Source organism: Mustela lutreola, chromosome 4 (assembly GCF_030435805.1).
Source record: "Mustela lutreola isolate mMusLut2 chromosome 4, mMusLut2.pri, whole genome shotgun sequence".
NCBI classification, from domain to species: Eukaryota; Metazoa; Chordata; class Mammalia; order Carnivora; family Mustelidae; genus Mustela; species Mustela lutreola.
Genome location: NC_081293.1, coordinates 148,805,740 through 148,833,677, shown reverse-complemented (window position 1 = coordinate 148,833,677; position 27,938 = coordinate 148,805,740). Strand labels below are relative to the sequence as shown.

Sequence of the window (27,938 nt, the reverse complement as noted above, 5' to 3'; positions counted from 1 at the left end):
GGTAACTTGCCTTCTCACTTTTTTATTTTTCAAAGAATTAACTCTTAGTTTCATTGAATTTTCTCCATGTTTTAAATTTCATAGATTTTGCTCTTTATTTTTTCTTTCTAGTTGATTTGTGCCTATTTTGCTCTTCTTTTCTCTAGGTTCGTAGAGTGGAAACTCAGATTACCAATGTGAGACTTTCCTTTTTTAATATATGCTTATTTATAGCTATCAATTTCCCTCTCAGAACTACTGTGTCGGTTCCCACAAATTTTGGTATATTTTCATTTTTTTTTAAGTTCTCTACATTTTATTTCCCTACTTTTTTGACTCATGGCAAAAAAAAAAAAGACAAAAAAGTCAAGTCACTACTTAAAGATGTCATTTCAGTTTCTAAGTAGTTTAAATTTTCCTATTAGATTTCCATTACTGATTTCTTTTTTATTCCACTGTCAACAAAAAAACATACTCTGTACCATTTCACATCTCTTATATTTGTTAAGGTTGTCTATGGCCCAGGATATAACATATTCATGGTCTATGTTTCATGAGTATTTGAAAACAATGTGAATTCTGCCATTGTTGCACAGAATGTTCTATAAATGTTGATTAGATCCTCCTGGCTGATGGTACTGAACCCTTCCATATCCTTGCTAATTTCCTATCTGCCTGTTCTTTCAGTTCCTCAAAGGGAGCAATGAAATCTCCAATTTGAACTGTGAATTTGTCTATTTTTCTTTTAGGTTCTGTCTGTTTTGAATCACATATTTTATTGCTATCTTATTTGGTGCACACCCATTTAGGATTGCTAGATCTCTTTGGTGGATTGACCCTTTTATCATTAATATAATGTCTCTCTCTGTTAATTTTTTCTTGCTATGAAATCTACTTTATCTGATATTTAGACAGCCATTACTGCTTTCTTTCAATTCACATTCCCATGATATGCCTTTTCCTGTCCTTTCACTTTTAATCTACATATATGGTTATATTTGGAGTGTTTGAAAAAAAGCATACAGTAGGGTCTTATATTTTAATCCACTCTGGCAAGCTCTTTGTATTGGCGTATTTTGACCATTTACTTTTAAGGTAATTATTGCTACATTAAGGCTTAATTCTGCCCCTTTCTTTTTTCTTTTCAGTTGTTTTTCTTCATTTCTTGCCTTTTTCTGCAACTCTCTGGGAATTTTTTTAGACTTACATTTGATGTATCTATAGTGTTTTAAATATATCTCTTTGTAATGCTCGAGATATTACATATCTAGATACATAGATATATTTTTACATTATATGTACATCAGTTATCTAATGTTTAATGTCATCATCTTTCACCGGTTCAAGTAATATCTTTCCTCCCATAACCAATGGTTCAAGGAAGATATCAAAAAGGAAATGAAAACTATGTTGACACAAGAGTTCCAGGAAGACAGCAGAGTAGAAGGATCCTGAGCTCACCTCTTCCCATGACACACAGAGGCAACAGGTACATATAAGGCAAGTCATTCTGAAAATGACCTGAAGATGAACAGAACAGATCACCCATGGCCATAGGCAAAAAAGGAGCCACACTGAGAAGGGAAGAAGGGGGGCAGAGATGGACTTTAGGAACCAAACCCCTGATGTAGGAACCCACAAGAAAGAAGGATATCGGGGCGCCTGGGTGGCTCAGTGGGTTAAGCCACTGCCTTCGGCTCAGGTCAGGATCTCAGGGTCCTGGGATCGAGTCCCGCATCGGGCTCTCTGCTCAGCAGGGAGCCTCCTTCCCTTCCTCTCTCTCTGCCTGCCTCTCTGCCTACTTGTGATCTCTGTCTGTCAAATAAATAAATAAAATCTTAAAAAAAAAAAAAAAGAAAGAAAAGAAAACTCAAAAGTGAAAGAGGAAAAGTAATCAAAAGCACAGAAATACAAAGAATTAGAAGAGACTACTCTGAAAAACAATACACCGACAAAGTGGACAACCTGGAAAAAATGGAAAGATTCCTAGAAACCTGCTATCTGCAAAGACTAAATATGGAAGAAACACAAAATCTGAACAGACCAATTACTAGTAACAAAAATCCATCAGTAACTAAAAAACCTAAAAAAAACCCAAACAAAAATCCAGGAGCAGGCACCTTCACAGGTGAATTCTACCAAACACTTTTTTTTTTCCTACCAAACATTTAAAGGAGAGTTAATACTTATTTTTTTCTTACCATTCCAAAAAAATCTAAGAGAAAGAAATGCTTCCCAATTCTTTCTACGAGGTCAGCATACTGATACCAAAACCAGACAAAGACACCATAAAGAAAATAACAGACCAGTAACCGTGATGAACATAGATGCAAAAATTAGCAAACCAAATTCAACAACACATTGAAAGGATGACTCACCATGATCATGGATACATTAACAAAATATAGGATAAAAATAAGATAAAAATCATTTTATCATCATCTCAATAGATATAGGAAAAGCATCTGACAAAATCCAACATCCATTCATGATAAAACTGTCAACAAAGTAGGTTTAGAGAGAACATAACTCACTCTTTTAGAGGGAACACACCTCACATTAATAAAGGGTCTATATGACAAACCTGCAGATAACATCATTCTCAAAGGTAAAATGCTGAAAGCTTTTCTTCTAAGACTAGGAACAAAACAATTATGTCCACTCTCACCACTAGTATCCAACATAGTACTGGAAGCCCTCACCACAGCAATCAGATATGAAAAAGAAATAAAAGGCATCCAAATTGGTAAGGAAGAAGTGAAACTGTCAGTATTTGCAGATGACATGATACTATATAGAGAAAACTCTTAGGATGCCACCAAAAACAAAACAAAACAAAAAACTATTAGAATAAATGAATTCAGTGAAATTCCAGGATACCAAATTAATATTCAGAAATCTGTTGCACTTCTATATTATAATAACAAACCAGCAGTAAGGAAAATTAAGAAAACAATCTTTCTTAAAATCTTCCAAAAACTGTAGAAAAGGAAATACTCCGAACTCATTCCGTGAGGCAAACATCTCCCTGATAGCAAAGCCAAACAAAAATACTACAAGAGGAGGAAATTCTAGACTGGTATTCCTCATAAGTAATGATACGAACATACTCACGAAAAAAAATGAGCAAATAGAATCCATCAGCATATTAAATTACACACAATGACCAAGTAGATTTATTCCTGGAATTCAAGGATGGCAAATGAAAATCAATGTAGTTCACCACATTAATCAAATGTAAGAAAAAACCCCAATCATCTCAACTGATACATAAAAAACATGACAAAATTCAACATCCTTTTATGATAAAACCACTCAACAAAGTTAAGAATGGAAGGAAACTTTATCTAAATGATAAAGGCCATCTATCAAAACTGCAGAGGTAATATCATACTCAATGCTTAAACCTTAAAATCTTTTCCCTTAAGATCAGCAACAGAATAGAATGCCCACTTTTACCAATTCAACTCAACATAACAAGTACTAGCTAGAAATATTAGGTAAGAAAAAAATTATCAAAGGTGGAAATCGAGAAGGGAAATGATCTCTTAACAGGTTAAAGGATTTTATATGCAAAAAACCCTTAAGATTCTGCAACCCTCCTCCAAAAAAACTTTCAGCAGTAATATATTCATCAAAGTCATAGAATACAAAATCAACATGCAAAAATCAGTTGCATTTCCATACTTTACTGACAAACAATAAAGGCAATCCTTACAAGATATTTAAAAAAAATTTTTTTAAGATTTTACTTGAGAGAGAGTGAGCATAAGTAGGGAAGAGAAAAGGCTTCCTTCCTGAAAGCAGGGAGCCCGATGTGGGACTTGATCCCAGGACCCTGAGATCATGACCTGAACCAAAGGCAGAAATTAAATCGACTGAGCCACCCAGGTGCCCCAAGATATACAAAAATAAACTTAAAGTAGATCAAGACCTAAATGTAAGAGTTAAAAATATGAAACTCTTATAAGAAAATACTGGAGAAAATCTTCACGACATTGGATTGGGCCACCATTTCTTGGATATGACATCAAAAGGAAAAGACAACAAAAGAAAAAATGGATAAATGTGACTTCAAAGTTAACTTTTTGGCATCAAAAAACACTATCAGGAAAGTATAAAGACAATGCACAGAATGGAAGAAACTACTTGCAAATCTTATATCTAAGAAGGAATTAATGTCCAAAATATAGGGAAAACTACAACAAAGACTCCAGTAAAAAAAAAAAAAGAGCAAAAATACTCTAACAGACATTTTATCATGTCTTCACAGATATAAAAATGGCCAATAGGTACTTAAAAAAAAAAAGACCAACAATACTTGTTATTGGGGAAATGCAAATCAAACCACAATGAGCTATCACTTCAGAGGCCTTAGGATGGCAAAGAAAAAGAAGAAAAGAAAGAGAAAATCAGTAAGTGTTGGTGAGGACATGGTAATCTTGGAATCTTTCTGCACTGCTGGTGGAAAAGCAAAAATGTTTGACCACTATGGAAAAAGGTTTAGAAATTCCTCAAAAAGTTAAACATAGGGGCACCTAGGTGGCTCAGTTGGTTAAGCTCCTGCTTTGGCTCAGGTCCTGATTCCAGGGTTGCAGGATTGAGCTGCGCATTGGGATCCCTGCTCAGGGAAGAGGTCTGCTCCTCCCTCTACCTCTACTCCTGCCCCTCCAAATCCGTGCTCACACCCCCACTCTCTCAAATAAAATCTTTAGGAAAAAAAAAGTTAAATATAAAATTACCACATGATTGAGCATTTTTTTTTAAAGATTTACTTGAGAGACAGAGAGTGTATAAGAGTACATGGGGGAAGTGAAGGGGGAGTGAGAGAGGGAAAGGGAGAAAGAGAATGTCACCAGACTCCCCACTAAGCACCCCAGTCAGGGCTCAGGCTTAGGACCCTGAGATCATGACCTGAGCCAAAAGTGAGAGTCCGACACCTAACCAACTGAGCCACCCTGGAGCCCCACAACCAATCATCTCAATCCTAGGTATATACCCCAAAGAAGAGAAAGGATTAACAAATACTTAATATACTATTGTGTATAGCACCATTATTCACAAGAGCCAAAAGATAGAAACAACCCAGGTGTTCATCAATAAATGCATTTCAGCATTTACATATATTATCTAGCCTTGAAAAAAATGAAACTTCAACTCATGCTGTAACTGGATGAACCTTGAAGACATTATGCTAAGTGAAATAAGCCAAACACAAAAGACATCGTATCAGTCCACTAATATGAGATATATAAAATAAACATGTCCAGAGACAAAAAGCAGTCTAGGGACCACCAGAGACTGAGAGGAGGAGGAGGCAAGGAAGAGTGGCCATTTAATGGGTAGAGTTTTCATGCGAGATGATAAAAAGTTCCAGAAGTGGATAACACTGATGATTGTACAACACTGTGAATATACTTAATGCCATTTAACCGGACAGTTAAAAATGGACACAAAAGTAAAATGTAAAACATGTCTTACCACAATTTTTAAAGAGGCAAAAACAGAACAAACCTCACCTCCATTTTGATCCCTTCATACTCTTTTAAAATACAATTGTCTTAAATATTTTCACACTTAAAACCGGTGTTCTAGTTTTTGCTTTCACTGTCAAACAATTTAGAAAACGCAAGAAGACAAGGATTTTTATTTTTACACATATTTTCCCTTACCATGTTCTTCCTGGGGTCCCACGGCTCCCCATTTTATCATTTCCTCTCTGTGAGAAGAACTTCTTCCAGTTGTTCTCCTAGGTTGTCTACTCACGACAAATTCTCTTGGTCTTTTGTGCTTCTGAGAATTTGATTTGTCCTGAATTCCTGAAGGGTGTTTTTCACTGGATAGAGAACTCAGAGTTAATGGATTTTTTCTTTCAGGGCTTGAAAAATATTTTGCCATTTCCTTCTGGCCCCCATTTCTGATTAGAAATTCCCTGTCATTCAAATCATCTTTCCCCTTAGGCAAGACTTTCCTTGTTGCTTTGAAGATTTTTTTGTCTTCTGTTTTCTAAAGTTTAATTAAGTCTCTTGGCACAGAATTCTCTGGGTTGTTCCTTGGATTTACCTTTGAGTTCTTATTTCCTCTTGAATCTGTAGTTTTCTATCTCATCAAAGTCAGCAAGTTCTCAGCCATTATCTCTTTGAGACCTTCAGCTTCACGGTCTTTCTCGGTGTCCAGTGACACAAATGCTAGGTCTGGTACACTCCCACAAGCCCCGGAGGCTCTCCTCTTTCTCTTTCTCTAGCCCTCCCTAGTGTTCAGACTGAGGGGTCTCTATTGCTCTACCTTCCAGTGTGTGTTTGGTTTTCTTTTTTAAGATTTTATTTATTTATTTGACAGAGAGAGAGAGAGATCATAAGTAGACAGAGAGACAGGCAGAGAGAGAGGGAGAAACAGGCTCCCTGCTGAGCAGAGAGCCCGATGCAGGGCTTGATCCCAGCACCCTGAGATCATGACCTGGGCTGAAGGCAGAGGCTTAACCCACTGAGCCACCCAGGTGGCTCCGGTGTGTGAATTCTTTATTCCTCCATTCTGCCACAGAATTCCAAATCCCAGTGCTTCATATTTTGTTCTGTTTTCAGCTCTAAAATTCATTCATTCTATCATCTATTTGTTGAAACTTTATATTTCTTTACTGAGGCTGTTTTTTCATTTGTTTCAAGCATGTTCATAATTACTTATTGAAGCATTTTTAGCCTGGCTCTTTAAAATCCGTAAGAGAATTCTAACATCTCTGTCATCTCCATGTTGCCATCTATTAGTGATCTTTCTCATTCAGAGGAGACCTTCCTGGCTCTTGGTATAATAAGTCATTTTCAATGGACTCTGGACACTTTCATATTATGAGACACTGGATCTTGAAACTTGTTTTCGCTGATTTTCTCCAATACTGCTCCAGCCTCATGTAGAGATAGACATCCAGGTTCTCCCTTGGCATTGGTTGATACCGAAGTGTGGGGAGCTCTTTACCATAACTGGGTATTCAAGTTCCCCATGTGGTCTCCACTGATGCCAGTGCAGGTGACTTGGCTACCACTTGGCCATGGTCAAAGTTCTGACTCTCCAGCAGGATTCCTCTGACACTACCCCAGTGGGGTTAGTATGTTACTGGATGAGGAAGAAAGTCCAGGATTCTCATGGGGTCTCCACTGACACCACAAAGTGGGAGCTCTTTAGTATCCAGGCAGGACGACAATCACAGCTCTCCAATTACCCAATCTCTGGCACCATCCCGGTGGGGGTGGGGGGTTGCTGAGGCACCTGTTACAGACTTCTTTAAGATTTTATTTATTTGCCAGAGAAAGAGACAGACAGAAGGAAAGAAAGAGGGGGAGAAAGTGAACAAGCAGGGGGAGGGGCAGGCAAGAAGGGACAGGGAGCCCAAAGTGGGACTTGACTCCAGGATCAGGACCTAAGCCAAAGGAAGATGCTTAACTGACTGAGCCACCTAGGCATCCCCAGACTGATTTTAAGTCTAGGCTTCCCACTCGGTCTTTGCTGGCATGAATGGGGGTAGGACACAGTTTCTTCTGTAGGGTTTGGCTGAACTAGAGAGATTAGGTCTACAAGTTTTCTTACTATGTTTCTCCCTTCTTAAGAGAGATCAGGCTTTTACTGGGGCAAGTTATGTCTGTGCTCATTGGTGTTTCCAGGTTGCCAGTGTATCCAGTCCCATGTCTAGGTAAATTTCAGGTAACAATTTTATATAAAAATGCTTTAGCCCTACTTACTAAAAGGTATATGGAAAAGTATGTCTATTTCATCTTCTCAGAAGCAGAAGTTCCTAAATGTATCTTTAAAGAATGTTATCTACTACTTTAACATTTAAAAATAAATAGTCATAAATACAATGGAATAAGATGCAATTCTTTAAAAAGTAGGCAATGCCTTTGTAGTGATACAAAATGACTGCCAAAATACATTAAGTGAGGAAAGCAAGGTGTAAGTGGTGTGTAAAGAAGGCTATCTGTGCAAAAGCAGAATGCAAGAGAACCCACCCATGGATTTGCTAGTGCATGAACCAAGTATCGCTGGAATATTATACTAGAAACTCCTAATGGTAGATGCCTTAGGGGAGAAAAAAGTGGAAAATTAAGGAATAAGACAGCAGGATAAGAAGGAGGAGACTTTTTGCATGATATGTTTTCAAAAGAGTGTCATGCTTTTAAAGAATAAATTTTATCTCGAAAAATAAGCAGGTGAGACATAGGAAAATCCTGTAGATGGCTAACAAGTTTTATCACTAAAATTAGAAAATGCTACATACAGTAATAGAAGAATTAATCATTCGGTAGGCTAGAGCAGAACAGAGGATGAACTGTAGGAACTGGAATACAACCTAGTATGGATTAACTAAAGAACAACTTGGAAAATGTATTTTAGATTCTGGTATAAAGACAGACTGGAAGCAAAAGATACTGTATCTTGGGATCAGCTCACCTTGGGGCACAGGCACTCAGGTTGATTCCTCCAAACACAGCACCACCCCCCCTTGCCCAGATGAACTTATTCCCTTCGTTTCAATGAGGAGACAACAAGGAGGCAAATACTGAAGTCAGAGAGGCACAGGGGAGAGCGCTGGCATGGGCTTCAGAGTTCGGGGCTGGAGCCGGGTCCCCTCCCAGGGGACCGTGGAGTCTCAGGTAATTTGCTTGTTATCCACCACAACATCACTCTCAGGATTATAGTGAGAATGAAACAGGAATGTGTGAAGATTCGGCATAACTCCTGGTACCTAGCGATTACTCAGTAAATATTAATGGACTCTGATGAACAGAGACTAACTAAGTGGAGCCAGGACATTCCTCTCACAAATAGCCACTACCCCTGATTAAAGAAAATTCTCCAGATAACTACGCAAGTAACACCTCAAAATGTCAACAAACGAAAGCTGCTGGGGCTGAAGTGATCTGACTAGCTATTAAATACAACTAATAAAGCAAATCTCTTAGCAAGTTTGTTATTTTAATACAATACTTGTTGTGTCTATATTCATTTAATATCAAACTTGCTAAGTGACTAGAACATAATGATTCCAACCACTAAAAAGAAAATATAACTACGTGGTGTGAGAGAGGTGGTGGTTTTCACTACAATGACAGTATCACAATATATAAAATGTCTGAAATTAACAAGTTGTATACCTTAAATCTACACGATGTTAAATGTCAAATCAATTTCAACAAATAAATAATCCAAGTCTCTCCCTTTTATTGTCTAAATCTCAAAATTCCATAGGAAGAAGCCAAAGAAATGCCTGAAGTGATCTTTCTATTCAAAAATAATTGAGAAACCTAGAAATATTTTTAAGGATATGCCTGAGAAAATCCCTATGTTCTATAAATGGACCACAGTGGCACACCTCTTTTGCCTGATTATAGGCTTGAAAGTGATTGAAAGAAACAAATACTAGTACATCCAAATGCAAATCAGCAATTATTTCTTTAATTTACTGAAATATATTTGAACCATTATTATACTAAAGTCATGATACAATCAACTGCTATGTTAGTGCTCGTGTATATTAACTGGGGACCAGGGAACATGCAAAAGCATATGCAATGGGAAGAGAAGGGCATGCGGTGGGCATGTGGATATGACTGTATGAATATACTAGGCTGGAAATAATTTCAGAAAATGTCTCCTAAAAATTACCAACTGAATTCATCATAAAAATCAATACAATGAATTCAGCTAAAAAGCCCCAGATAAAGCTTATTAAGCTAAAAATACATAATCATTGCAACATTCTGAGGCAACACTGATAACCAGGTCATGATTCCAGCGACCTGGGATTGAGCCCCGCATTGGGCTCCCTGCTGAGCAGAGAGCCTACTTCTCCCTCTGCCTTCCACTGCCCCTGCTTTTGCACTTTCTCTCTAACAAATAAATAAAATCTTCAAAAGAAACAAAAGGCAAAACTCTTCAACATAAGAAAAGCAATTAAATGAACTTTTAGTTAATTAGTATTTTAATTTTAAGGAAGGCCCAAAGTCAAGGAGCTTCTAGGTTCTCTTCTAAAGAGAAATACCCAGAGAAGAGGATGAAGAACTTCAAGGGCAGGTTATTAACGTCTCAACCCAGACACGGACATCAGAAGTAAGCCCGGGGGCACCTGGGGGATGCAGCTGGCTGGGGATCTCGCTCTTTGTTTTGGGCTTGGGGCATGATCTTGCAGTTGTGAGACCAAGGGGCCCGTGGTGGGCTCTGTACTCAGCAGGGAGTCTACTTGAGATTCTCTCTATTCATCTCCCTCTGACCCTCCCTCTGCTTGTGTGTGCACTCTCTCTAAATAGAAATAGATAAATCTTTCTAAATAAATAAATAAATAAATAAAGGAGTAAGCCTTGCCCATTTTACTCACAAAATGAATAGGACTTCAAAATACTCAATACCAAAATACAAATACTAAGTAAATACGTATGTTAGGAGCAAATGAATATTGTATTCCTCCTTGTTTGCAACTGTGCCAGGCTTTGGGAAGACAGAGGGATAAATTCAGGACCTCTGGCATTGCCAAGGTAGTGACATCAGCTAAACCTCACCTCCTTCTCCAACCCCTGTGCTCTGAAAACCTGCCAGGTGTTCCCACCATGGGGAAATCCAGATTTAGCTACTCAGGTGCACCCAAGGATTCCCTGCGCGGTGGGTCTCACACTTCTCTGCCAAGTTGCTCAAGAGAGCTAAGCTGCAAGAGTTCTATTCCATCCAGATTCCTGGAATGCCCACCACGTGGGACAGACATCTTACAGGCTCTGGAGATGAGCTCAGGCTCTTACTCACCAGGGTCCTAGGTTCCTCCTACTTTTGCACAAAATAGCAGGACACATAACAGCTGCATCCTCTTGCCGTTACTTCCACTCCCCAAAAGCGGACTAGAGTTCAAAAGGATTAAGTCTGCTGACCTTGGCTTTAATAAAGCTAACTCACTGCACTTGTGCATTACACATAACCCATTATTTGACCAAATATAAGCACAACAGTGAAGAAATTCACATTCTGTATAAAAAAAAAGAAGACAAGAGTGAAATCCTTTTTTTTTTCTTTTCTTTTTTTAGTACCCAGACTTCACCGCTCATGGCCGACAACTGAAATGAAGCTATTCTTATCCTAGAGCTGCAGGGAGCCTCCCAGGCAACTCCCTGGCCACTAACACACTGGGAGTGGCAGAAAACAGAAGCACCTACATCTGAAAGCTTCCCCGTATTTCCTTGAGCCTGAAATTATGAAACTACAAAGAACACTAAAGAAGAAAGCAAAAATATGTGAGAGACAATATACATCTTCATAATATATATAGTGAATAGCCTGAAATGGAATGTTCAAATAGACCAAAAAATAATCCGGTGATTCAAGAAAAGGACAAAATAAAACACAAATTACAGAGACATCAGTCATACAGAAATGAGTTAATCTGAAAACTTCCTTTTCAAAGTACACATAAGCCAGAAACAAATCCTGACTGAGTCCACTGTTACATTAGAAACAGCTGTCAATGTTCTCAACTTCTAAATACAAAGGCCTAAGTTCCAGTCCCTGATCTACCACTAAGTAAATGAGAGACTTGGGGCAAGTCATTTAACCTCTTTCATCCTAGAGAGATTCTACAAGGCGGAACCTATTACCACTCTGATCTTCCATCCTTTCTAGCTTTAAAATTATAAGGTTCTATGCAATGAAATGCAAAGGTATAATATTACCGTATCATTGTAATCAGATGGGTCATAAGTGCTCTGTTTAAAAACTTCACATAGTTCCATAAATTCTTCCATCATCTCGTGGATTTGTCCATTTAAAATCGCTCCTTTGGTACCACCAAATTCAAGTCTTTCCAGCTTTTCAAATTCCAATATGGTGACAAATATATCCTTGGTAAAAACACAGTATAATAAAGATCTTTCCACCACCTCAAACAGGACGGGAGCAGTTTAAAGTTGCAAAGATGAAACTCTTTCAAGTATTCAAAAAAAATGAGTGATTTAATGGACACTTACATGACAGAAAATCATAAATGATTTAAATGAACAAAGTTACTGGTTTTAAAATCATATTCCCATTTTCACATTTCCTAAGAATTTTCCAGCAGTCCAGGCAATACCTACTTTAGCAGAGCTAAACATATGATTCTGTACTTTTACATCCTTCTAATCCTACCTCAGATCCCAAGGTCATATCTAAAATCCTATCTGCAGCTTCCATTTTGCAGTGAATTACCTCCCGTACTGAGAGGGGGCAGAAGACTGTTAAGGAAAGGGGACCAGTCGCCCCTAGTTAGGCATTTAGCTCTTAGACTTTGAGAGGCATTCAGGCTGATTAAGGGATGGGAATTTTCAAAACACGCAGTTCTAATTTTGGATGAAATACAACAAATTTTATGATAACAAGAAAGTCCAAACTTGAAAGAGTTTTACAAAGAGCTGAAGGCACTGCCACTAGATCCCCTGCTTTAAAAAAACGCTTAGCCAGTTGGCTCCAACTACGTGTGTGAATGTTTGTACATGCGTGTATTCACTGTTTGTTTTTAAAGTATCTGAAAAACTATTTACACACAGCACATATTTCCATGTTCTTTTTTTTTAAGATGGGCTTTAGTATTTTTATAGTCCATATATTAATATTCTGAAAGATAGTATGGCATTTTAGGTAATCAAATAGGTTTTTCATGTATAGTAGAGATTTTTGTTTTACAATGGTCTTCCAAGAGCTTATTAAGTTAGAAGTCAAAGATCACTAATACATAAGAGAGTCTCACTTATGTTCAGTATACTAAAAGAATAAAAAATGAATTTAAAAAAGAAAAGAAAGAAATCAAAGTAAAGTTTATAAGAACAGCCTTAACAGCACTGGCCTTGTCAGCACTTCAAAATAATCCAGAAAGGAGACCTTCCTCTCTCCCACCCAAACAGAATAAACTATCTCCCAAATGATACAGAAAACAAGATTTTTTAACCCATCCACAATACAAATAAATCACAAGTCAATAAATACCTCTATTTTCATGAAACGGTCCAGAAATTTGTCAAATCTACAAAACACCAGTTGAGACTGGAAATCCCACGGTTTTAGCTCCTTGTTTCCCTTAAAATAGCTTGCCAATTCTTTTCTGTAGTCAAAAAAAGACTTTTTGAAAGTCTTTAAGATGTTAATGGCCACCTGAATCTTTTCCAAAGAGTCTTCAACTTCTCCTTTCAAAAGGTCTTCAGGTGAAAGATAAGCTATTGCCTAGGTTTTAATAAAAGGAAACTCTGATCAAAAATATGTTTTAAAAAAAGGTTTTTTAGTGAAAACACCTGTTTCAATGGATTTTTTTCAATGAATCTTTTTTTTTTAAAGATTGTGTTTATTTACTTAAGAGAAAGCATGTGCCGAAGCTCAGAAGAGAGGTAGAGGCAGGCTCCCCGCTAAGCAAGAAGCCCAACATGGGGCTCAATTCCAGGACCCCAGGATCATGACCAGGAAGAAGGCAGACACACTTAACAGACTGAGCCACCCAGGTACCCCTCAATCTTTTGGGGTTTTTTTGCTTTTTAAGATTTTATTTGAGAGAGTGAGAAGCACTGGGGGGAAGTAGAGGGACAGAGGGAAAGGGACAAGAATGCTCCACATTGAGCCTGGCCTGGAGCAGGATCTCATGATCCTGAGGTCATGACCTGAGCAGAAACCAAGAGTGAGACATGGAGTGGATTGAGCCACTCAGGCGCCCCTCAACACATGTTTTAAATGATACATCCTTAGAATTGGGCTAGCAATGCTGTGAGACAAAAAATTCTAAAAATTCAGACACTGGGATTTCTTTTTCTTTCTTTCTTTTTTTTTTTTTTTTTTTTGACACTGGGTTTTCAATGACATACTTGTATACATTAGAATCCTGTATATCCTGTAGATATACAGGAGACTGTACAATTTCCAAATACACTTTCTAGCAATGACTAAGTTTTTGCTAAGCTTTGCAGGTATGACAACTGTATAATGAGCATTTGCATGGGTATTCTCACTACAAATATTTTGCTTAATTTTTCCTTCATATAAAGAAATACACAAACCAGAAGGGGAACTCTTGAAGACCATGGGCTTTAAAAACTACGGTCACCTTACCTGGTAGCAGTGGGTCATCTGTAAAGGTGAGAAAGAGCTCATATAGTTAAGGGTCACACCAGCAATTTTCTTATGGTAGCAAGCATCTCTTCTACTAACATTACAGGACATAAAATCTAGTGAAAATAATGCTATATAATGAGTTTTAAGTAGAGGAAATGGAAAGGTAAGAGGGGTTTTTTAAAAGAAAGACCCATGCAGGGGCACCTGGCTGGCTCAGTCAGTAGAGCACATGACCACTGATCTGAGGCAAAAGTTCAAGCCCCATGTTCAGCATGGAAACTAGTTATTTAAAAAAAAAAAAAAAAAAAGACTCTAGTAGCAGATTCATGTACACTGGTCAATTTCTCATAGGACAGTCACATCTAGGTACCTTCCAGACCTTCCCTACCCATATTTGTTAGGAATATTCAGAATTTCCCTCCTTAAGGACTTCAAGAAAATATAAATTCGATAGGCTCTTTTGTACACTATTTCTTCCCGAAGCATCTTCAACTCACATAAATCATAGGCTTAAATTTTGTTCCTTGAATGTGGTGGTTGCTTAGAAAGTTGTTACCTATCCCAGTCGAGTACGTAATGAAAGCCATTGAGTTCACTACAGATGGAAGGATTTTTTTCTAAATGTAGACATAGTATTCTTCCCCCATTAATAGTCACAGTTTTACATGTAATATAGACTGTGCCATAATTTGTAAGTAAGAAACTCATGTTTAGCTTCTAAAACCCCTACGGATTAGAATTCTTTGAGTTTGAGCTGTAGATCGCCCATCTGTGCTCTTACTTCCCACTGCAGCTGCCCAGAAGAGCATACATGGCCTGTATGCTGCTAACACTGCACAGAGAACACTGAAGAGAACCACCAGTAATCCCTTATGTTATAAAGGAGTCAACATTTTGGTACAAGCTAGGATTTCCAGAGACCTTTATCTTTATGTGCGCTTTATAAAAAATGTGCCCTGTGTCCTTTCAGGAAGCTTAAAAAAAAAAAAAAAAATCTGTGGCAATGACTCAATTGCCTTCTCTGTTTCAGAAGCCCCCAGTGACTTAATTACCTGCATCTAACTTAACGTCCAGGCAAGCTGTTCTTATTTTCATTCTTATTCTTCCTGATGGACCTTCGCACAAATGACACAATCACAGCAATTAATCTCCCAAAGACAAGGATATAGTACTCATAGTACTAAATACCCTAAGAAAATCTAGTCTATATCATTTCAATGGGCAGCAGGGTGTGTGAGGTAAAAGCGATCAGCAGGAGGCAGTTATGACCCAGTTAGGGGCTACTAACTGCTTTTGTGATATTAGCTAAATTATCTCAGAGGATCTCAGTTTCCTCATCTATGAAAGGAGCAAGATGAATTAAGTAAATCTCAAAATTCCTCTTAGCTCTTAAACTCTGAATTCTTTTCTGCTTCCTACAGCAACACTCTGGAGCACGCCTGACCATGAGTACTCTATTCTCTCATACTCAAGAGTCTCAGCATACACCAAAAACCCATGGGATTTAGGATGAACTGGTCCCCACTCAGAGACCTTATACACTAACATACTGCTAACCAATTTATCAGTAAGCCAATTAATCAATTATTAATTAAGCAATTTATCTGCAAGACTATGTTAGCTGGATGCCTATCTCTCAGCTGCTTTTTTAAAATGTGCTTTTATGGATTCTTATTTTTGCTCAAACACGACATCTCTTTTCCAAGCTGACCTCTCACACTTAAAACTTTTTTTCACCTAGGATCTTTTTTGACAAAGATTTTATTTTATTTTATTTTATTTGACCAAGAGAGAAAGAGAGAGAGCAAAAGCAGGGTGGAACATCAGAGGTCAAGAGAGAAGCAGACTCCCACCTGAGCAGGGAGCCTGATGTGGGGCTCCATCCCAGGACCCTAGGATCATGACCTGAGCCAAAGGCAGATGCTTAACAGACTGAGCCACCTGGGCACGCCTCTTCATCTAGGATCTTTAAGAAAATATCGACAAGGAGATACCGAGCCATGAAACAGAGTGGTGGGCCTAGAGTAGTAATGAGGTACAAAAAATAGGGAATGGAGTCAGGTTACCAGAGAAAAGAAGCAAGCCATTAAAAAAAAAAAAAAAAAAAGACCCCATTATCAAAACTCCGGTGTGCCATCAACTGAGGTGGCCAGGTGGCCAGATGAAGAGATGATGCCTTTTATAAATCCAGCCTAAATGACTGTTAATGGCCACTGTTAGAAAACAAGGGAAGAGAAACATATTTACTTCTAAAATAAAAAAGATCTGAAATTGGAATGCCTAGAAAGATCAGTCATAGAATGAAAATGAATGGAACCAACCAGGAATAACAGCAAATGGTGGAGACCATAGTCATCTAGACAGCACATGACCTTTCCAAAGGGGTACCCAAAGCTCCTATAACAGACTGTGCAAATGGCCATGACACAGCCAATGCTGTGAGATCTCTAACTTTTCAGTGGAGGGTAGAACACCGAAATTTAAGTGAGACCTCCTCAATTTAAATAATACTTTTCTAAAATTTTAAAATACCACAGAAATTAAAACGATTGCATTGATGTATTAGTCAAATACATATGATAGCATGCCAAGTTATTACCTCTGATGTTTGAACACAGCAAGGGTTCAAATGTTTCATGAACACTTAAAGGTCAATAGATTCAAAGTATATACAAAGTATATTCAAAGTATATACAAAGTACATGAAAGCTACATTATGAAATTATAAAAAACACAAAATGTGTAATGACATAAATTGTGCAAGGTACTGGGGCTCCTGGGTGGCTCAGTGGGTTAAAGCCTCTGCCTTCGGCTCAGGTCATGATCTCAGGGTCCTGGGATCGAGTCCCACATCAGGCTCTCTGTTCAGCGGGGAGTCTGCTTCCTCCTCTCTCTCTCTCTGCCTGCCTCTCTGCCTACTTGTGATCTCTGCCAAATAAATAAATAAAATCTTTAAAAAAAATTGTGCAAGGTACAAATTAATCACGATGCTACCACTATATACCCAATAAATCGCCCCAATTTTTTAAAAAAATTGTAGTGCTCAGGGTGCCTGGGTGGATCAGTTGGTTAAGCATCTGCCTGCAGCTCAGGTCATGATCCGGGTTCCTGGGATGGAGTCCACATTGGCCTCCCTGCTCAGAGGAGATTCTTCTTCTCTCTCTGCCCCTCACCCCACTCATGCTCACTCATTCTTGCTCTCAAATAAAATCTTAAAAAAAAAAAAAAGGTAATGTTCAAAGCTGGTGAATTATAATAAAATGTTTTACATATTGCACCAAAGCTCAGAGTCCAAATGTAAAGACTCACAGCCCCATGTTTGGGCGCCATATGATGAAGTTCTAGAACCTAGGTGAGGTTCGGTGGGCTGAGGTCCAGAGCTGATGACCAAGAAAGAATTCTTGAGACATCTTTGGTGCAAAATGGTGGTTTATTAAAGCACGGGGACAGGACCCGTGGGCAGGAAGAGTGGGGCTGCCCCGGGTTGTGAGGGATGGCAAGTTATGTACCCTGCAGTTGGGGGAAGGTGAGGGGAAGGGAGGTTTCAGTGGAGTTTCATATGCTAAAGAGGGCCTACAAGGTGCCAGGAAGTCCCAGGCTTTGCCCTGGCGGCTGGATCAATGTTGTCTTTAGACCAGCCATTAACATTAAGATAGTTGGGAGACTTTTTGGTGGGGTGTCACAATCCTGCTATCAATCGTCTTTGTTAGTGAGATTTAGGACAATTGTAAGCCAACGGAGATTCCTGTCTAGCAGGATTGTGAGCTCTGCAAGTTAACTATTTGCTTATTGTTCATGGCAGTCAGGGCTGCCTGAGGAATGCTACACATATGACAGAGGGGAAGCGGATGGGGGGGGGGGGGTACAAGGCGCCAGCTTTTGCTTTGTCTTCAGCCAGCCTCATGCTCCCTCATCAGTAATAGCAATGTAATTGATACAACATTTAAAAAAATTTGTAAATATCAAAAATTATTCAAGGATCATGAAAACATTGCACCCTTTGATCATTACCAGGAATTTATATTAAACTGATGACCCAAGTTAACGAAAAAGGGACTCTCATATAAAGTCGTTTTCTGCATATTGTGTATAACAGAGGAGACTGGAAGCAGCCTAAATATCCAACAATAAAATAATTTTTCAAGGAGCTAATAAAAAAATAATTACATGTGTGATAAAATGCATAAATACAAGTAAGTTTTGAGAATATGAAATATAAAAAAGGCTGAATTTTGTGGTGATCGATGTGCAGGACTATTTCTATTATTATAAATCGTATGCAATGAAAATATTTTACAATTATCATTAGTATACCACATATTACATTGTTATTAAAAATCAAAACTGTTATTTTAAAATATGGGGCCTAGTGTAATGGCTAAGAAACTGTGCCACTTTAAAAAACTGGGTGACCTTAGGAAAGCTATTTATCTTCTCTTGAGTTCAAGGGATTTTTTTTAAAATTATAAAACAAATTACTAATAGCATCTCTATGTCACAGCATTGATAGGGAATTACATTTTTAGTTTTTATAAAGGCTTAGAAGAGTTCCTCGCAAATAAAAGGCACTATATACTGCTTGTTAACATAAGAAATAAACTAGACAGCAGATCACTGGGGAAGACTTGGGGAGAATTCAGCTCTTCAGGGGACCCAGGTATGAAAGTTGGCTCATTACTGATTTGTGATTCGTAACATGTTGGGGCACATTCACTACCAAGTCCATTTGAGAATCAAGGAAATCAGGTCATCAGAACATTTGGACAGGAGCCAGAAACACTAAGCAACAAGGAAAGCTACATTATTTGCTTGGAGCTTGGCAAACTGGCCATGCCATAGACTAGAGGCCAGGGAGCACAGGTTTAAAGGACTTCCTAAAAGCTACTTACTGCAATAGATAACCACCTCTGGAGTTGATAAATTAGCAGGGCTTTGTAGCATTAAGTTTTAGTAAATCTTAAAATGTGATGAGGATCCTTTAAAATGGGTATAGCAGAAGTTGTGAGAATACATTGCTGACTTTTCAATAGGGATCAAGGTCTTTAACATGGAGATGCAAAGCCATTAGGACCTAGCATACTTGTTGACCAACAAAGAAAGAAATAGAATAAAGCCAGAGGAGAGAATATAGCAAGGAACTGATCCACTGTTATCTCCCACCAATAGCTGCAACTAATTTGAAGGTCAATAGCTTAGAACTAGCTTCGACTGAGCCCCTGTTAAATGTCACACTGGGCACTCGATTTAGGTTACCTCTTGATCCTCAAAACAGCCCATGAACTGGACATTACCCTCACTTACAGATATGGAAACTGAGTTCTCAAGAACCAATTTCACTCTGCCTTAAGTATTCCGATTAAAATTGAATTCAGGTTGGTCTGAGGCCAAAGTCCCTCTCCATATTCTCCACCTCTTTAAAATCAGAGAGAAACACACACATGCACACGCACACACCACTGAACTCCATCTCACAAGTTAGGAGACCCATTCTTTAATCTGGATTTCACCCTAAATTCTCAGGGTAATTCAGGAAATAATGTCATTTTTCAAGTCTCAGGTAATTTGTCTAAAAAAATATCAGAGACTGGATTGAAATACAGTTCCCAAACCACTGCTGTTCATCCTACCACCATGTTCTCTCTACTGCTTGTAACAGCAAGGCTCTAGGGCCTGGTGCAGCAGAAGCTTCAAGCTGTTCGCCTGGTCTATGACCACACTTCCAGGGTTCCAAATGCTCTCCAACTCACCCAACTGTACAGTAAAGCATTTTTATTTTCCATGTGAGTCACAGCGTCAACACCACTGGGAGGCATTAATCTAGATCTGAGATTTAGGTCAATCACAGTCATCCAACCTCCTCTAAGCAAGTGACCCAGAACTGTCCCAAGTAGCCTATCTCCTCTGCCACAAAGATTGCTCCCAGAATGGAATCAGAACCCACTGGACCAGAACTAAGCAAGAAGGACAGTCCCTTTCCAGGGAAGTTACTCTATGAAAAGGGGACATATCTAGAGTACTAAAAGCCATCTTACTTAACAAGTGATGAGAATAAAGTCCAAAATAAAGCGACCAAAATGGAGGATGGCAGCGAGCTTTGAAATTATCATCTGAGATCTCTGAAACAAGCTGTTCCAGAAGCCGCTGCATTCTTAACTTTCCAGTTAACATGAATTTATACTGTTTTTTTCTCCTTCAGATTGTCCACTGCAGCTGGAGGCAATCCACTTCTCATGGAAAGCAACCTTAACAACTCGCAGTCCAAGCCATACAGACACAGATCCTGCTTCTCTGGCATTTGTTTTATAAGAACTCCTTAGTGGTTCAGATACACTTCCTGCATACGGAATTTGCTACCCCAAGAACAGTCTCTCTTCCCAAGCCCATATGCTGAAGCCCTATTCACCAACGTGACTGTCTAGAAATGGTCTTTAGGAGATCATTATGATTACATGGAGTCCTAAGAGCAGGACCCTCATGTCATAGGGCTGTGACTTTGTAAGAAGAGAAAAAGAGCTCTCCCACCCCCACCCCATGTGAGGACACAGAGAAAAACACAGCAACTGCAAGCCAGGAAAAAAAACTCTCAACAGAACACAGCCATACTGACACTTTGATCTGAGTCCCCAACTCTGAAACTGTGAGAAAACCATTTCTGAAAATAAAGCCACCCCGGTCTATGGTATTTCATTACAGCAGCTCAAGCAGACTCAGACACAGCCCCAAATGAGAACCACGGGGTTATGTGTCCTCCAACTATCTTTTAGCTCTCAAATTATATAATATTCTCTGATTTTATGGGCACATGAAGAATTAAAATTCATACAGAATATTTAAGGATGCAGTCCAATTTTTAAAAAACATTTTCCAAGTGAAGAATAGAGAAACAAATATAAACCAGAGATTGTTAAAGGTCAACTATGAATCAATTTTTTTGAAGATTTTATTTATTTAACAGAGGGAGAGAGATCATAAGTAGGCAGAGAGGCAGACAAAGAAAGAGGGGGAAGAAGGCTCCCTGCTGAGTAGAGAGCCCAATATGGGGCTCAATTCTAGGACCCTGAGATCATGAGCTGAGCAGAAAGGCAGAGGTTCAACCCACTGACCAATCCAGGCACCCTGAATCCGTTTTTTTAATAAATTGCATTACACTTTTCAGCATTCTTTCTCAGCCAGGTTCTCTTACTTTATTTTCCAAAAGTCTCCCATCATTTAGTGTTCCTGTGGAAACAAAAGAGAAAGCTGCGAAGAAGGGACTAGGTCTATCTGACTTTTCTTATTTAATTTTTTGAGAAGGGGGAATTGCAGGGGGGCAGATGGAGAGGGAGAATCTTAAGCAGGCTCCAGGCCCAGTGCTGGAGCCCGAAATAGGGCTCAATCCCACAACCCTGAGATCATGACCAGAGCCAAAATCAAGAGTCAGATGTTTAGCCACGTGAGCCACCGAGGTGCCCTACCTATCTGCCTTTTATTAGAAGCTGCCTTCAATCTCTTTGAAGAAAGGTAGAGTATTAATCCAGTAACAAACTGTCATTTGAATGCACTGGACGCATTTCCAGAGCTTTTCTGCCATTTAGAATAAAAAGTCACCTGGTCTTTGTTACCATAAAGATCCTTTCTGGAAAAAAACAAAGGAAAATGGTGTTCTTACTAAAGACTACATTTATTTGCTCGTCATTGGTTTATTAAAACCTACCACATAGCAATGATGGTTCTTCTTTTTTTTTTTTTTTAATACCACATACCTGGTTAATGAAGAGATTACAAAACTCTTGCAATAGGACTATAATCCGAGCAGGAGTATTATAAAACTTGGAATGACTCCAGATGAGGCAGGTGGTATGAAATAACGGGGCGATGAGCACATGGATCTGAGGGAATTCTGTCTCCTGGAGATACTGAACATGTCTTCTCAGGGGTCTCAGGTAAAGCTCCACATCTTGGGCTTCCAGGAGCGCTAAGAGGAACGAAAACCACCATCAATGGGCTGCAGTCTCTTTTTTGAAATTCACTTATCAAGTTCAAGCAAACAAAGCTAAAGAACATGGCTATACTTAAATAAGGACCCCACAACTGAGCCACTATGGATTTGGAAGACTTATATACAGTCTGCATGTAGCAGCCATCCAAGCAAGCCCTGGTATCGTTACCTACAGAGCCCAAGGAAAGCATGACGCAACACTCACTGGGAAAATACACCTTTAAGATCTAAGGATATTTACCCAACTGCACGAAACTACAGAAATAAAGCAGATCTGCAAAGTTGTCGTCACTTTATGGTTGGGGTTACAAGCTCATCACTGCAATGTTAATTCCTCTTAGGTACTTGGTATCAAGACAATTTCAGTGTCTCATCCCAATGTCCTATGAGAGTAACTCAGGCAATGACTGTGGAATTTTATATTATTCAAAAATGTAACTACTAAAATTGTCCCATATAAGTGATAAAAAAATAATTTGGAATTAGAGAGAGGTGAAGGCTGTAGGACATTGTGAATGTAGTATGTGTCATTCAACACTACATTCAAAATGGTTTTGTTTTTTTTTTAAGATTTATTTATTTATTTGACAGACAGAAATCACAAGGAAACAGAGAGGCAGGCAGAGAGAGAGGAGGAAACAGGCTCCCCACTGAGCAGAGAGCCTGATGCGATGCAGGGCTCGATCCCAGGACCCTGAGAGCATGACCTGAGCTGAAGGCAGAGGCTTAACCCACTGAGCCACCCAGGCGCCCCCAAAATGGTTATTTTTATGTGAGATAAATTTTATCTCCATCTTAAAAATCATTAAGCAGGATGAATAAGGAATATTTCCCCAAAACATGATATACATGAAGAAAATAATTACTGCTTGATGTAATCCAAAATTTCTCTTGATTAAAATTAGTAATTTCAGGGATTCCTGGCTGGCTCCGTTGGTAAAGCATGCAACTCAATCTCAGGATGAGCAGTGCAAACCCCACACGAGGTGCAGAGTTTATTTCAAAAAAAAACCAGACATCTCATGGGGCGCCTGGGTGGCTCAGTGGTTTAAGCCTCTGCCTTCAGCTCAGGTCATGATCTCAGGGTCCTGGGATCGACCCTTGCATCGGGCTCTCTGCTCGGCGGAAAGTCTGCTTCCCTTCTCTCTCTCTCTCTCTCTGCCTGCCACTCTGCTTACCTGTGCTCTCTCTCTCTCTGTGTCAAATAAATAAAATTAAAAAAACAAAAACTTAAAAAAACAAAAACAGGCATCTTGGTTCCTCAGTTGGTTAAGCACCTATCATGATTTCTGCTCAGGTCATGATTTCAGGGTTGTGAGATCGAGCCCTGAGTCAGACTTTGTGCGAGGCAGCAAGCCTGCTGGAGAATCACTCCCTCCCCCCCTCCCTCTGCCCCTCCCCTCCACCCCTCACCCAAACTGCTCACTAAAACAAAACAAAACAAACTAGTCAAACTGAATAGATCTCCAACCAAATGGATTTTGCTTCTGAGACTACAAATACCTTTGATTAACTGAAATCAGGCTTTATTTATGAAGGTAGGGAATTAAGTAAATTCTTATTTTCTGGGGTTATCTCAGGATAACCCCAGAAAATAAGACAGGAAAGATTCCTGTCAGGGGCAAAAAACAAAGCAACACAAACCTGCCAACTTTTTTGAGCTGTCAGGGTCAGGAATGCACCACTCCTATTACTCCACTTAACAATAACCCATTTTTCTGTCCACCTAAACAATAAAGACCTCGGAAGAAAGAGAGCATCCAAGAACTGTTTTCTTCCCCAGTTGTACTCATGCTTTCAAATTAGTGTTTTTAATCAATGTTAATTTCAAAATTAAATAATCATATCTGATAAGTGCCTTTCAAGTACAATATGCACATCTGGTGATTTCACAAGGCCTCAAGGACATCCTTGAGAAGAGGTCTTGCATATCTAACTGACAATGGCTTCGGGCCACTTGTTCTACTGAAAGAGTTTATGTCTGAATCTCAAAATCCATGTGCTCCTAAGGCCCTGAGTACCCCCTGGGATTTGTTCCTGCAGAAACTTTATCCATAGAAAATTTTCCTCTTATACCAAGACAGAAAAAAATATGAGCACTTTTGACTCACTGAAGATATGTCACTGTGTGCCTAGTACTATGTACCCTGTATAATTTATCTTCAATCCAAAGGTTCTTGGCCAAGAAAGGTTTTGCTCCCAGGGCTCATTTGGCAATGTCTGGTGACATTTTTGATGGTCACAGATGCAATGGGGTGGGGTGGGGGGTGGGAGGGGTGGAGGCCATGGATGCCACTCAACATCCAACAAAGCACAGGGCAGCTCCCCACAACAAACAATCATCCTGTCCCAAATGTCAATGGTGATAAACCATGAAAAGAATAATTTAAAAAAATGACAAGGTTAAGAAATATTGCTCTAATCCTCAGAACAATTCTGCAGGGAAGGTGTTAATAATATGCCAATTTGGCTGATGAAAACAGGAAGTTCAGCAAATTTAAGATGTACTAAGTGGAGCTGGGACAGGAATTCTGATCTGACAGACCTTCAAACCCAAATATTCCCCCTCATGTCCTCTTCCCAAGAGAGCTCTTGGGGAAAACCCTGAAGAGATCATCTAACTCTGAAGTGTATTTTAAGTATTTCCTAACTTACATATATTATATAGGAAGAAATTAAAGAGCCGCTAGGAGAATCAAGATGGCGGAGGAATAGCAGCCAGAAATGACATCAGGACCCAGGAGTCCAGCTAGATAGTTATCAAACCATTCTGAACACCTACAAACTAAACAAGAGATAGAAGAGGAGCAGCAATTCTAGGAACAGAAAATCGACCACCTTCTGAAAGGTAGGACGGGTGGAGAAGTGAATCCAAAACAACGGGAAGATAGACTGAGGCAGGAGGGGCCATTCTCCAGCAAGTGGTGGAGCAGCAGAACACAAAATCAGAACTTTTAGAAGTCTGCTCCACTAAGGGACATCACTCCAGAGGCTAAGCAGGGGTGGAGACCTCACGGGGACAGTGTGGTCTCAGGTACCATGGGGTCACAGAAAGACCAGGGTGTCTGAGTGTGGCAGAGCTTCCAGGTATCCAAGAAAGGAAGCCAGCTGCAGAGATGGGGCTGAAGAGTGGGCTATCAGCTCAGGTTTACATTAAACAGTGATCCAAGGCACAGTTGAGCCAGTGCTCTTTGAGCAGGGACTCCATAAGTGGCAGATCCAGAGAGACTCACCTTCCTCCTCCGGAAGGAGCGGCATGGGAGCACGTGGCAGGAATCTGCTGGGTTTGAGGACTCCAAATGGGCCATGCACCAGAGACAGAAATGCTCAGTCACAGGCCAGGTGAGCATGGAGCACAGCCAGAGACCAGGGAGGTGGGAGGTATTGACTGTTTTGCTTTGAGGGCACACTGAAGAGCGGGGCCCTGAGCTCTCAGCAACTATGGGCTGGAGAATGGGAGGCCACCATCTTCATTCCCATCCTCTCAAGCTCCATGGAAAGCTCCTAAGAGCAAACCTGAGCAGATTACTTAGCCTGGCCCCAGGCAAGAGTGGTGCAATTCCATCTCAGGCAAAGACATTTGATACTCACTGCAAAAGACCCCTTCCCCAAAAGATCAGCAAACACATCCAGCCAAGATCAAGCTCACCAATCAAGAAGAAGAGCAGAACTCCAGAGCTAGGGGAAAGCAACGCATAAAATTCATGGATTTTAGTCATGATCCTTTAGTCCTGGATAAATGTTTTTTTCTAATTTTATTTTTTCCTTATTCTATTTTTTTTAACTTTTCCTCTTTCCTCTTTTAACGTTTAACTAGTTTATCATAACAATGCCTTTCTAAAAAAATCCTTCTAAAACTTCATTGTTATAGTCATATTTTATCCCTTCATTGGTATTTAACCTTATTTTTTGTATATAGTTTTTTCTCTAAAATTTTGGAATACAATTTCTTCTACTAGATCAAAATATACCCTAAATCTAGCACATGCCTTTGTTCTAGTCTCCAGCCTGAGCACATTCTCTCCTCTTATTTTTTCTTTTTCCAACCAACTTATCCTATCAATTCCTTTTTAAGAATTTTTTCTTAATTTTCATCTTTACAGTCATATTCCATCCCTTCATCGTGTTTACCCTTATTTTTGTGTATATATATAAGTTTTTCTTTTAAATGTTGGGAGGTGGTTTCTTCTAAGAGACAAGAATATATCCAAAATCAAGTGGGTGGCTCTGTTCTATTCACCAGTCTAAAATATATATATACATATATATTTTAATTTTTAACTTTTTTATATCTATTTCCTTTTTTCCCCTATCTTCTCCCCCCAGTTTTGGGTCTCTTCTGATTTGGTTAGCATACACTTTTCTGGGTCTTTGCCACCCTTTCAGTATTTTACTCTCTTGTTCATATATTCTTATCTGGATAAAATGACAAGGCAGAAAAACTCACCACACAAAAAAAGAACATGACACAGTACTGATGGCTAGGAACCTAATCAACATGGACATTGGTAATATATTAGAACTAGAGTTTAGAATGACAATTCTCAGGATGCTAGCTGGGCTTGAGAAAGACATGGAAGATATTTGAGGAACCCTTTCTGGAGAAATAAAATCCCTTTCTGGAGAAATAAAAGAATTAAAATCTAACCAAGTTGAAATCCAAAAAACCTATTAATGAGGTGCAATCAAAAATGGAGGCTCTTGGGACGCCTGGGTGGCTCAGTTGGTTAAGCAGCTGCCTTCGGCTCAGGTCATGATCCCAGCATCCTGGGATCGAGTCCCACATCGGGCTCCTTGCTCAGCAGGGAGCCTGCTTCTCCCTCTGCCTCTGCCTGCCATTCTGTCTGCCTGTGCTCGCTCTCCCCCCCCCCCCGATAAATAAATAAAATCTTTAAAAAAAAAAAAAAAAAAAAAAAAAAAAAAAAAAAAAAAAAAAAAAAAAGGAGGCTCTTACTGTTAGGATAAATGAGGCAGAGGAGAGAATTAGTGATATAGAAGACCAAATGACAGAGAATAAAGAAACTGACAAAAAGAGAGACAAACAACTACTGGACAACAAGGGAAGAATTCGAGAGGTAAGTGATACCATAAGATGAAACAATATTAGAGTAATTAGGCTTCCAGAAGAAGAAGAAAGAGAGAGGGGGGCAGAAGGCATATTGGAGAGAATTATTGGAGAGTATTTCCCCAATATGGCAAAGGGAACAAGCATCAAAATCCAGGAGGCACAGAGAACCCACCTCAAAAATCAATAAAAATAGGTCCACACCCCATCATCTAATAGTAAAACTTACAAGTCTTAGTGACAAAGAGAAAATCCTGAAGGCAGCCTGGGACAAGAAATCTGTAACATACAATGGTAAAAATATTAGATTGGCAGCTGACTTATCCACAGAGACCTGGTAGGCCAGAAAGAACTGGCATGATATATTCAGAGCAATAAATGAGAAAAATATGCATCCAAGAATACTATATCCAGCTAGGCTATCATTGAAAATAGAAGGAGAGATAAAAAGCTTCCAGGGCAAACAAGAATTAAAGAATTTGCAAACACCAAACCAGCCCTACAGGAAATATAAAAGGGGTCCTCTAAGCAAAGAGAGAGCCTAAAAGTAGTAGACCAGAAAGGAACAGAGACAATATACAGTAGCAATCACCTTACAGGCAATACAATGGCATTAAATTCATATCTTTCAACAATTACCCTGAAAATAAATGGGCTAAATGCCCCAATCAAAAGACACAGAGTATCAGAAAGGATATTTAAAAAAAAGACCCATCAATATACTGTCTATAAGAAACTAATTTAGACCCAAAGACACCTCCAGACACCTCATTTAAAGTGAGGGGGTGCAAAATAATTTACCATGCTAATGGACATCCA

At 39.2% G+C, this 27,938-nt stretch overlaps 1 protein-coding gene across 1 annotated transcript in view; it reads right to left on the bottom strand.

Annotated features, from left to right (window-relative positions):
• The window catches only part of DNAH11 (dynein axonemal heavy chain 11), a 322,374-nt gene that overhangs the window by 277,581 nt on the left and 16,855 nt on the right, over window positions 1-27,938 (bottom strand). The window contains exons 6-8 of the mRNA XM_059171331.1: window positions 21,819-22,030; window positions 12,967-13,200; window positions 11,679-11,846 (exon numbers count right to left, since the gene is read on the bottom strand). Of these exons, the coding sequence (XP_059027314.1) occupies window positions 11,679-11,846; window positions 12,967-13,200; window positions 21,819-22,030 (614 nt within the window). The remainder of the gene's footprint in view (window positions 1-11,678; window positions 11,847-12,966; window positions 13,201-21,818; window positions 22,031-27,938) is intronic.